We start from the raw sequence: 12175 nt of genomic DNA on the forward strand, positions 1-12175 counted from the left end.
GTCGGCTTCCGTCAGTTCCAAGCTAAGCGGAAGCGACAGGTAAGCAGTTTGACCAATTGATAAACAATTGATAATACGATTACATGTATAGTTGGTTGCATACCTTACAGGCAGAATTAAGTTATTTTAAATTTCTCAGTAACGATAAAGTAATCTTATCGTTACAAGCTGTCAATATGATAATTAGATGTTCCAAGAAGAACTCAGCGTATTATTTGCGAATTATGCCAATGATTTTGTAGCTGTTATTAGGTATTTATCCATTAGCAATATGCCATTTTTTCGGAAGAATAAGGACCAAGTGAATTTTCTATAGATTTTTTGCTAAAAATGTTTATCAGTTTCGATAATTTAAGGAATAAAGATTATTGATATACACATTTCCCCTAATAGGTGTTCAATCAAACAGTAAGCACTGGACACTGCGTACTCCGATGTAATATCTGCGAAAACCAAAGCTATACCAATTAACAGAGGAGTTCGCCAGGGAGATATTAAAGCTATTCACACTTGGACTGGAAGACATGTCCAAAGACATTAACTGGACAGATAAAAGAATAAATGTTGATGGAAGAAAACTGAGTCATTTGAGATACGCTAATGACATTGTAATATTCGCTACAAGTTTCGAAGAACTACACACCATGATGACGCAACTATTTCAAGCTTCGGATAAAGTAGGTCTTAAGATGAACTTGGAAAAAACAAAAATAATGACAAATACACCGAATATTAGAGAAATAACGTTGAGCGACATAAATTTAGAAACAGTAAGCAAATATATCTACCTGGGACAAATAATGAAAGTTAACAAAGAATGTCAAACTGCCGAAATTACCAGAAGAATAAGGTTAATATGGGCAGGATTTGGAAAACTGAGTTGGATCTTGAAAAGCACTAAAATAGAACAATATTTGAAAACCATAATTGATGATCAGTGTATCCTCCCTATACTCACGTATGGTTCACAGACGTGGACACTCACCAAGTCTAATATGGATAAAATAGTAAAAGCACAAAGATCGATGGAAAGATCAATGCTCGGGGTGAGACTTATAAACAAAAAAAAACAAACAAATGGATTAGAAACAAAACCAAAGTAAAAGACGCAGGAGAACATGCTGCCAAATTAAAATGAAGCTTCGCAGTACACAATGACCGACTAAAGGATAAGAGATGGAACCACGAAATACAACAGTGGAGGCCATGGTTAGGAAAAAGAAGCAGAGGAAGACCACAAATGAGATGGGCTGATGATATTAAGAAGATCGGAGGACACAACTGGAAGCAAGTGGCGCAAAATAGAAAACACTGGATTTATTTGGGGGAGGCCTATGTCCAAAGCTGGATTACTTAAAGCTGAAGAAGAAGAAGAAGCGCTTTGAATTAAGTTTACCTTTAATAAGGGGTACCTTAATCTCAGAATATCTTCTGTGTCTTAATACTTAGAAAGTCTGAATAGATCAAAACTTTGTTTTTATCGATTCTTAAAATATCACTTTCAATAATAATATGTTCAATTTTCATTTTAGAAACAAAATATTTTCATTTTATTTTAAATTATCTTGAATTGCTTGTATTGTATATATATTTTTTAACATCTACATAATAATAAAATTTCTATATTTAGCTTTTTGGCTTCTTTAGCATATTTTAGTTTTGCTACACTGCACTGTACCTATTTTCTTTTCATACTTCACTGCTGAGATTGTCAAATGTCAATATCAATAATAGTAAAAACAGCTGTTACTAGGAGTGTAGTGAATTCTCATTCAATGAAATAAAAAAAGTATAGTAAAATATAGGCTGCAAAGTACAATACTTAAACTTTAATAAGATAAACCTAAATTTGTTGTGCCTAAGTATTTATAAAAAAATGGCACAGTGGATTGGATACATGGTTTCTATTAAGTGTTCTGACGACAGTACTTATCAGGGAGAAATTTTTACAGCAACTACAACACATATTACCTTAACAAAAGCATTTTGCAACGGATTTCCTTGTGAACGGAATGAAGTTAAAATCAGGTAAAATACCTTTATCTTGTGGTTCTACACTATTGAAGAATTTGTTAATAGAAATATAAGTGTAAAGTACTTTCTAATCTGATCTAGGCATCCAGCTTATTTCATGATATTTGTTACTATTCATTATTATACTGACAGCTTTAGATTTTCACCTTCTCAAGTTTTTCTGTATTGCAAGCATGGATGTTCTTTTTCGTTATGTTTCACTTTCTGTATACTTAAGCATTGTTCTGCTAAATATGTCTTTCTATTTTCCATAGGTTGTGTATTTGATAGCTACATCATACTTGATCCAGCTTGAGCTATGAACTCAATGGATCTCTGAATATCCTATACATAATATATCAGCTACTGCTGCTTCATCACAAACACAAAATGTGATCACAGGAATTCTCTATTCTAAAGTAGATATTTTGCAGTATTTCCATATGATTCAGAACTTGTGAAAATACTTTAAATAGACTGCACATAGGCAAATGAGGTTTAACTTTAAATGACTTTCTATATAACGTTTATTACATTACTGATGAATAACTTTCCCACATATGTTAAAAAAGTAGCAAAAAGGTTTTAAATATGTATTAGGTAGATTCAATGATGTGGATTTTGGACTATTCCACTGCAAACTTTTTAGATCTGTTGTGGTCCTCTAGACTAAACCATTTTAAAAGGTCTAATAACTTCAAAACTGAACTGATTCTAGGTGACAGAATCTGCATCAGTCATTATCTGGTCTCTCGTTGTTTTGCCTCGCCTATCACATGCCATTTTATTTTTGACATTTCTGCTTCTCTCCCTATGATTATTTCTTCTGTTGCTAGGGATCTAGCATTATATGTAGCCAAGTTGAGCTTTAAGGGTGTTCTAAATTTGGTTTGTTTACTTTTCATAATTTTGTCACCTGCCTTCCCCACCCCAGGACAGACTAGTAGTACAAAACCATAGCTGGGTAACGAAACTCATAAATCAAAATATTACAACTTAACAGATTGTTTGTATTTGTATTAACCTTCGATGAATTGCTTTACTACCTGTTTTAACATGTTTCAATAATTTTAGGGCAAACAGTATATTAGATCTTAAATTAATTGAAAAACAAAAGGATAATGTGGATGAACGCAGTACAATTACTATAGCAAAACCCATTGCCAAAAGAGCTGGAAGGACACACAGTACTTCAGAACCGCATAGTTCTGGAAATAAATTTGCAGCAAGCACTAGTTTAAATAATAGGTCGAAACCAATAGACATTGAGGTAATTATGACTTGGAATAAGTTTAAGCACAAGATGAATATATATATTTCCTAGTCAAAATTCTTATTAATGCATTATTGAAACCACTACTTTCAGCTAATTCAACATTTATAACAAATATTAAAATGGTATTACAAATTCTTGATCTGGCTGAATAGAGTTATGTTTGTTTCACTAATGTATGTTTTGTATATTTATTTAATTCAATGATTTGACAGTATTATTTATTTAACAGTTCAAATTATTTTCCTGTTGGTGGGAAATGTAAATAAACTTTTCATTCAGCTCCTTCTTCTCATAATCAATATATTGTACCGTTATATAAGTGAAATAAGCTTGTCAAGGGCATAACTATGTTTTAATTTAATTTTATGGGAACACATATGTAAGATTAATAGAAAAACCATTCAAATATTTCAAAATAAAATATTAGAGTACTACATAACTTTGTCACAGATACATTTGTACACAGACATACAAAGTAATGTTCTACAACTACATCGTTATTATTCTCTTTGGTCTTTGTCCCAATGCAGACTTCCCTAATTATATTTCTCCATAAATTTGTACCTTGAGTCATACCCCTTCACAGACATGTTCTGCCTAAGCGTCTCACACCAGAACCTCCTTCGTCTTTATCTCCTACTGCTTCCATGGTCTTGCACTCAGCAACTCTTCACCTCAGGGTAGTCTTTTCATGGTATGACCAAGTAGTTTTATGACCCTGTAATTTGTAGGTATATTAACATCTCCTTTGTTTGTAAACAAGTACTAATATAATGCTTCTTCATGTACTATGTATTATCCACATCTGTATTATGTTTTCAAAATCTGTGTTAAATATCTGAACATTTTCCTTTTTTGCCTTTTTGTCAGTTTTAGAGAATTAAATGATTAATTTTGTCAAATTATTCATTCAATTACTCAAAGTTTTTTTTCCCTGTATTGACATCCTTTTCGTGAACTAGTGTTTCATATTTTCGTTTCAGATTTATCTAATCTGATTAGGATATCTGAAACACAGTTTAAATCACGACGCTGCCAAAGAAACAAACATATTAACGAATTAGTTTAACCGACTTACGGCTGGTTGTCACAAATTCAAATAGACCCTACCAGGAGTTAAAACGCTAGAAAACCTGAAAAAGCACACACAAATCTTCTCTCTTTGAAAACCAAAAACTGGTGGCATTACATCGTCATTGGCACCGAATTTCCACTGTCCTTATGTCTTGATGGAATTTTTCACCATGCTTCTTACTGACAGCATCCAAATTCTCCTTAATACGAAAGGACTGTGTTGTATTTTTTTATCTTTCATTCTCAGCATCCTATATTCTTGTTCTGTTTGTCACGTCATATGTCCTTATTGGAATCGTCGGTATGCATTATTCTACATTTCTGTTATATTACAACATTCTTCATCAAAGTAATGTTTAATTCTTGAATACTGCTTTTAAATGTTTCTCATTATTTGTTTGGGTATTCTTGTTTTGTCAATTTTCTATTTTTTTGTTTATATTTTCTTTTATATTTTGCATTCTGTTTATTTTGATACTTTTCGTTTTTTTCATACTCCCTTATGATTAAGTTTTCACAGGAAGCATGTACTGACAATGTCCATAGAAAGAAGTTACTAGGTTGTTAGAAGATTGTGGGTACTGATGGTCAGTAAGAATTGTTGCTGTTTTCTAATTTTTGCTTTGAGGTCCCCATAAATAATTTTGATGTCATCATAAAACTGTTCCTTAACCTCTTCTTATTTTTTCTGCAAGAGTATGCATATTAAGAAGCTGTAATTTAAAAATGCCCCTTTTAGTTTCAGGTTCATTATACACATTCTAGGGTTTATCGCACGTTAGTCTCTTATATGGGGTTTTATTTTTTTATTTACTATTAAGCCAGTTCGTAACTGTATCATCTAACTATAAATTATTATATACCTTTTTCTATAGTGCCAATCCGGACTCATCTAATTTCTTGCAGGGTTTTTACATGCATTTTATACTTGTCTAGCTCACTTATCAGATTTTGGCGATCTTTTAGTTTTTATAGGGATCGGATATTACATGTCGCAATCGTTAACTCATATATTTTTGCTGGTGTAGTAGTCGTAATTCAATTATTCCGGTTTCTTTTCTTTAAGTACTCGTAACAGAAGATTTTTTATTGGGTAGAAACTATGACCAATCCCTAACCTGGGAGACCCGGGATTTTTCTGTTAAGGTTGCCATACTTTAGTCTGTGGGATCCAGATTTAAAATACAGGAAACTCGCCTTCACTCATCCAATGACAAGTACAATTTGTTAGTATCATCAACATCTGTCGATTAAGGCGTTGCTTAACATTTAATGGCAGCAACCCTTAGCATAGCTACTGCTGCCAAGGGCCATCCACTAACTGTTTATTCTCCTTTTTTCTCATCAGAACTTTACCGGGAATGGTGGAATTATTAGAAACGTATTGTCAAAACGTATGTCAAAATCATAGGTTAAATTGTGCTACAAAAATCATGTCGGTCAGTACCTATTATTGCTGATTGAAAATGTAGTCTTTTTAAAGAATTGATGTTTCGTACGTTATCAAGACTATTAAAAATGGGAGCAATTGTGTACAAAAAAAAAATAAGACCCAAAACAGTTTTCAGCTGAAATACCTACGAAAGGGACACTGATTTTAACGTCATATGTAATGACAACCAATTGTAGAGGTTGTTATAACAGGAGATGAACTCATATGAGAACTGGTTCTATTATAATACTAGCTTCAAATGGGTATCAATAAAATGTCAATTGAATAAACATTATTATAGAAAGGCTAAATTTGATAAATGCATTATGGTGACAGCTTTTTTCTTGATTTTGTACTCAAACATGTTTTTTGCATTTTTTGCTAATTTATTATATACAGTATTTTTCTGTTATGTTCAACAGATAAAACAAACTCATGAGCCAGTAAGTAATTCTTTTAAAAACAGTACTCCTAATAAAAAAGAAAAGAACAATAGAAAGTGGACAAAGGGTTGGAGGGATGAAGAGTGTTTTGGTTCTCCTATGGAGCAGAGCAATATCGGTAAAGACTTCGATTTTGAGAAAAATTTGGCATTGTTCAATAAACAAGCTATTTGGGATGAAATTAACGCCCAAAAACCAGATGTGGTAAAACATATTGATGCTAGAAAACCTACTAAGTACAGGTATGTATATAAAATGATATGTATTTTTAATCATTTTCTGTTTTGTTTTCCATGATGAAAATATATTGAGATTATCATTCAGTGATATTTACTGTATTGGTTGTTCCAAACGTTTTCCCTATGCACATTTTAACACGCAAGGTGTTGAGACAAAAAATGTTAGAAGATCAATAACTAGCTTGAATTTGCAGACAAATTTGGCATGATACTTTCTTTAACATTTAAATATTTTTGTAATTTTTTTCCAGCATAATTATTGTGTTGATGAACATTTTTAAGTTTCCCTTCTACTTCTTTATTCTGTTGTGTAATAAATTATTGCATTATGCATTATTCCATTGAAAAGGAGTTTTTCCTTGGTAGATGCATTCAGTGAAAAGCTTGGCCAAAGCCTGGATAATTTTATTTCCACCTAGTTTGATCGCTTCGATCACTACTCCGTCATCGCCAGGGGATTTGTTATTTTTCATTTCTAAAAGTGATGTTTTGATTTCGTATGGAGTTATTTCTGGCATTAATTCTGATTCCTGGTTTGTGATTTTGAGCAGGGGCTGATCTTGCCTTTCTTCGGTGCTTTCATATATTTCGCGATAAAAGGATTCGATAACCTCAAGGATTTTGGTTCTATCAGTAGTAATGTTTCCATCTCTTTTTTATTTTGTACATAATTTTGTTGCCTTTTGTTGTAACTCATTATCTTACAAAATAATATTTACCCTACTCCTGAATATAATCAAGATACATAAATATTCTTGATTCCAATCTTAAAGAAACTAAACTTATTCCCGACCATCAATTCTGCTTCAGGCTTAAGCATGGGATAATCGAGCAGGTGCACAGAATAGTAAAAAAAATCTCCTTCGTGCTGGAAAGTAAATCCTACCTCTCAACAGCCTTCCTATATAGACGTCAGTTAAGCCTTCGATAAGAAAGAAACAATTGTCATATCCCTTCTTTGCACTCCTAAACTTCTACCTATCAGATAGATACTTCATGTTAAAGCAGCACGACAAATACACTCAGCTCCACCCTATCAAAGCAGGTGTTCCACAAGGAAGCGTACTAGGACTTATTGACACCGCAATACTAACTAATTTCACTCTATTCACAGTATCAAAAAATTTACAAGAAAACCTAATTAAAATAGAAACTTGGCTAAAAAAAATGGCAATTGTATGTTTTATGTTAGCAAATTTTCGTACCAACATAATGGACAAAAATTAATAAAACAAAAATACTATTTATGTGTCTTATATTTTTTTATACAGATCATCTACATTGTTTATAAATATGGTTAATGCTAGCAAATTTTCTTAGCAACATATTGGATTTCTGAAGTGAAAGTCGAAATGTCAATAAAATTAATTTCCGACTTAAATTGTGACTCATTTCACAATTAATGTAGTAAATTATCTACATTACATATTTATAAATGTATTTATAAAGTAAGTGAAAGATTTAGAAACTTAAGAAATTAGATAACCAGGAGATGCCTTTTTGATTACTCAAAGTGTAATTAAATGTCATTTCATATACCCATCCCTTCAATTTTATTGTTAATTCACAATTTTGTATTTTCAGGCATGACGAAAATATAATCTCAACAATTCCAACATCGTATCGGCAAATAACCGTCCCAAAACAAGATTTTTGTGAATATGTAACAGATGATGGCCTAATAATACCCAGCATTTCTAGAGCATTGAGGAAAAGACTGTTTGAAGTGGCCGAAAGAGTGGGTCTTACGTGGGAAAAGAGAATAGACCTTATAGGAAGAGCAGCTGCTGAGATCTCCATTCAATTATGTGGAGGGGGACATAGACTGAATCCACATAATACACACCAATGGCCTACGGTTGTTGTTTTATGTGGACCTCACAAGTAATTAACATTTATATCTTTAACATTTATTTGTTAAATTTTTTTACACAATATTTCGTATGTAGGATTAAATTCATCATAAGAAATTCAAATTTGTTGGTTTTATCTCTCAATATGGCTGTATCACAGACATACAGTCCATCTAATTTACAAACCGTTGCACGTCATCGGCGTCATAGCCTGTGACGTCACATGATACCAACACGAAATATTTAGGCGGTAGGTGTGTTCTTTTTTAGAATCACTTTGCCGAGTACACTGGCATTACAGCCACTAGACATATTTTATTATATACGCGTAGAACTAATATTTAAATATTTCTATTAATGTTAACTTAAAGAAATAGACAACAATATGTTTCATTTAATTTGTATAAATGCATTATAAACCGTTTTTATGAAGAACATTTGTTCGGAACACACTGTAACTGTAATCGAACGAAGGTAAAATTTTGGCATAAATTGGTAACACTTATTTGGCAGTTGCGGTGTTGACACTTTTTGTACTTTATTATTTTAAAGTGAATACCTCTTGTTTTATATTTTTACCTATTTAATAAAATCTGTTCTTTTTAGAACAAAATTAGTGTGTTTTATTTCAAAAATGTCACGTAAGAATTTAAATAGTTGTAGTAAAGAGTGTAATAATAATTATGTGACCTATTTGATTTAAAATGGATTCAGGATTTTTTTATACTTTGGCAACTATGTCAACTTCGATCTCTGACGTAGATAATGACGTGCAACGGTTTGTAAATTAGATGGACGTTACTTAAATTTGAGATGTGAGACTTTTTGAGTGACAAAATAGATACTGTATGCTGTAAGCAAAGAAAAATGTAGTTTTGATTAACTGTAGAAGATTTGCAGACTTATAAGTACATATATTTATAGTACATCAAAAATTTTAATTTTAACACGCAACAAGCCTTGAAAGCCTAGGGCAAAATTTCATTTTTTTACAGTATACATAATTATAAATATCGCCCCTACCAATTTCAACTATTGAATGTGAAAGTGGTACTTTTCAGGAGAGCAAGATAACTCTTTTTTAGAGAATCCAAAATCAACTCCTTGACAAATGAGAAAATTTTTATATTTTTTGTATGTAATGCTTAACCCTTGTCAGATTGATAACAAATTGAAATGCTTAGCGTTTTTTCTTTCCAAAAAATCGCATTCGTTACTTTGCTTTTTGTATTAATCAACGATATGTTTTGGTCCAATGTTTCAAAATTGCGAATGTGGCATTTTCAACAGTTTATATTATTCAAATTTTAACACCTTCATATTCGTAATTGAAAAGGAGTAAGATTAAAATAATTTTAATGTTCTTAAAAAAGTTTATTACAAATCATTTAATTAAAAATTGAAGTGGTAGGATAAAATGGGGAAATTATATTTAAATATATTATTAAAGATATTTTTTTTGAAATTAGGTGTTACTAAAAAATTAATGTAACTAGATACAAAACATAAAAGTTAAAAATAGCCACAATACATTAATTATGGAACTTTACGTTATGTTGATAGCTCAAGTATTCAGTCATGACCGTCAATTGTTGTAAAATACTGGTAAATTAAAGGTTTTAAATTTTGAAACGTTATCATTGTCTTCAGTTACATCAGGTTCTGGAGGGCAATCTCTGGCAGTAGTAGATGTTAATGGTATTGGCCTAGATATTAAATTTTTTTACATGACTTTGCATCCGTTATTGGGAGCATTTCTTCTTATGCTTTAACGGGGTTTATATTTTGTTTTCCTCTTTTGTGTTTGGTTCCAAGAGATAAAGAAGTTTCCGTCAATGCTAGTCTTCATAGTTATTCTCATTTTTCCGATACTGGTACTTTATACCATCAATATATTTAAAATTAGTATTTCCATTAATTGTTTGCTCTTCATATTTTGCTTCATTTTCTTTTTCATTTTGGTTTTGATGAAGTAGGTATGTCACTTCAAACGGGCATGGCTTAGTGCGTGAAAGCCTTTGTGCCCATCCTTCCAGGGTGTATACAGGGAAATTTTTTAACTTAAATTCAATTTTTGAATAAACAGAATCGCATTCCATCTCTGAGTGACCAGGTACAAAAAACAAGGTCAATTGTTTTTAAATTTGGTTGACAATTAACAACATACGGACACATGGCAGAAAAAGCAAAAGTTTTTCTGTTATTCACAGCAATTATGGGATATCATTTTGACATGTTTAGTATCGGGGTAAGATATGATGTATTTAAATTAATATCCATGTAGCAATTTCGGTACGACCCCGTTTTCCCCCTTTTCATCCCATATGAAACACTGGACGCTCGCCCCGTCTCCTAAATATAAAAATGTCAAATTATACATGGCAAGTTTTCTCATTTCACTTTAGCTTGCACTATAACTGTCAGTTTATGTACAGAAATATATTGTTTTAATGAATACTTGCGGACTGTGTGCATCGAAAAGAACTATGTGGAAGACATTCGAAGAGTAATTCCCTTTTACTTGAGTTGTGTTTTATTTTATTCGATTCATTCAAATTGATGACATTTCATTTTCGTTTGTTAGAACAAAATTCTATCTCGACTTATTTTATATGCTTAAGTCATAATACTGCCCTGAGTGTAATATCGTCTATTAATAAATGTGCCGTTCAAAATTTAATTCCCATATTACAATACCTCATTTCTTTGCTGAATGTTCTTTCTACATATAAACTTAAGACCATTAGAAAAAGTTAACATCCATGTCTAACTCTCTTTTTTATTGCGAATTTCTCGAATAGGAGAATATTCAACTATAGATATGAAAATATTCTCATGTGAATATCGTGTAATTTTCATTATGAAGCAAATTAAAGAAATATTTATTTGTTTATCATTGGCGAATTAAAGAAGCGAGGGGATAATTCTTCCAGTCGACGAACTAGAGCAGTTATCCGCCAGTATGTGGGATATTATTTTAAAAAAGGTAACAGTGGAATTATTGTATTAAAGCTTAATAAGCTTATAAATAAATGTATGTCGTAGGAACACAATTCGTCAATCTCTCGTATTTGAATTGGTAATCAACATGTGTTTTGACGTCATCTCGACTTCACATGGCCTCATCAGACAGTGTCTGATGTCTGTTATGTCCTTTGCGCTATTCGAAATGTGTAAATGGAATTAATATCTTATTTATTGTTTCAGGCAAGGAGCTATTGGAGTGAATACAGCAAGACAATTGGCTAGTCATGGTGTACAAACTATAGTATTCACAGTATCTATGGACGCGCCTATAATTAAAAAAGAACTTTCACTTTATATGTTAACCAGAAATCGTGTACTTAACAACGTCTCAGATTTGCCTCCTATTTCAGATCTGATAATAGTAGCTCTTTGTGAAGATGCTGACAATCCTAAACACTATCCATTACTGTCGGACTGGGTAAATAAAAATAAAGCTCCTATTTTTGCTTTGGACCCACCCCCAGTCGGAACACCAGGAATTACCCCGAAATGTTCATTGCTGCCAGTACTACCTCTACCACACTCTTCGAATAATGGCAAATTATATTTGTGTAACTTGGGATTTCCTGTGGATATTTTCAATGAAGTAGGGATCAAGTACAAATCACCATTCGGCCCAAAATTTGTTATTCCTTTACATCCTAAAGATGATTGAACATTTTTATGTTGGTATAATTTAAGGATTTATTGATCCCTTTTTATATTTACACTTGATCCCTGTTTCTTCCAATTTATTATTTTTTACTAAATTTGACTACGCTTTTGAAAGATGGAACAAGATTGATCATATTGTGCAGAATATTAAATATAAATTTCAA

At 31.9% G+C, this 12175-nt stretch overlaps 1 protein-coding gene across 1 annotated transcript; it reads left to right on the forward strand.

The window, feature by feature from the left end:
- The first annotated feature begins 1636 nt into the window (after positions 1–1636).
- Edc3 (Enhancer of mRNA-decapping protein 3) lies at positions 1637–12175 on the forward strand. The gene is made up of 5 exons (XM_072523684.1): positions 1637–2028; positions 3088–3283; positions 6218–6480; positions 8062–8361; positions 11538–12175. The coding sequence occupies exons 1-5, from the start codon at positions 1877–1879 to the stop codon at positions 12010–12012; spliced, it is 1386 nt and encodes a 461-aa protein (XP_072379785.1). The 5' UTR covers positions 1637–1876; the 3' UTR covers positions 12013–12175.

Source organism: Diabrotica undecimpunctata, chromosome 2, assembly GCF_040954645.1.
Source record: "Diabrotica undecimpunctata isolate CICGRU chromosome 2, icDiaUnde3, whole genome shotgun sequence".
NCBI classification, from domain to species: domain Eukaryota; kingdom Metazoa; phylum Arthropoda; class Insecta; order Coleoptera; family Chrysomelidae; genus Diabrotica; species Diabrotica undecimpunctata.

What these genes read in the sequence shown, in the direction of transcription:
- Edc3 (XM_072523684.1), top strand. Translation starts at nt 1,877, where the DNA reads ATGGCACAGTGGATTGGATACATGGTTTCTATTAAGTGTTCTGACGAC. An exon ending in CGGAATGAAGTTAAAATCAG is followed by an intron (nt 2,029 to 3,087) that starts GTAAAATACCTT and finishes CAATAATTTTAG; the next exon opens with GGCAAACAGTATATTAGATC. An exon ending in GTTTTATGTGGACCTCACAA is followed by an intron (nt 8,362 to 11,537) that starts GTAATTAACATT and finishes TTATTGTTTCAG; the next exon opens with GCAAGGAGCTATTGGAGTGA.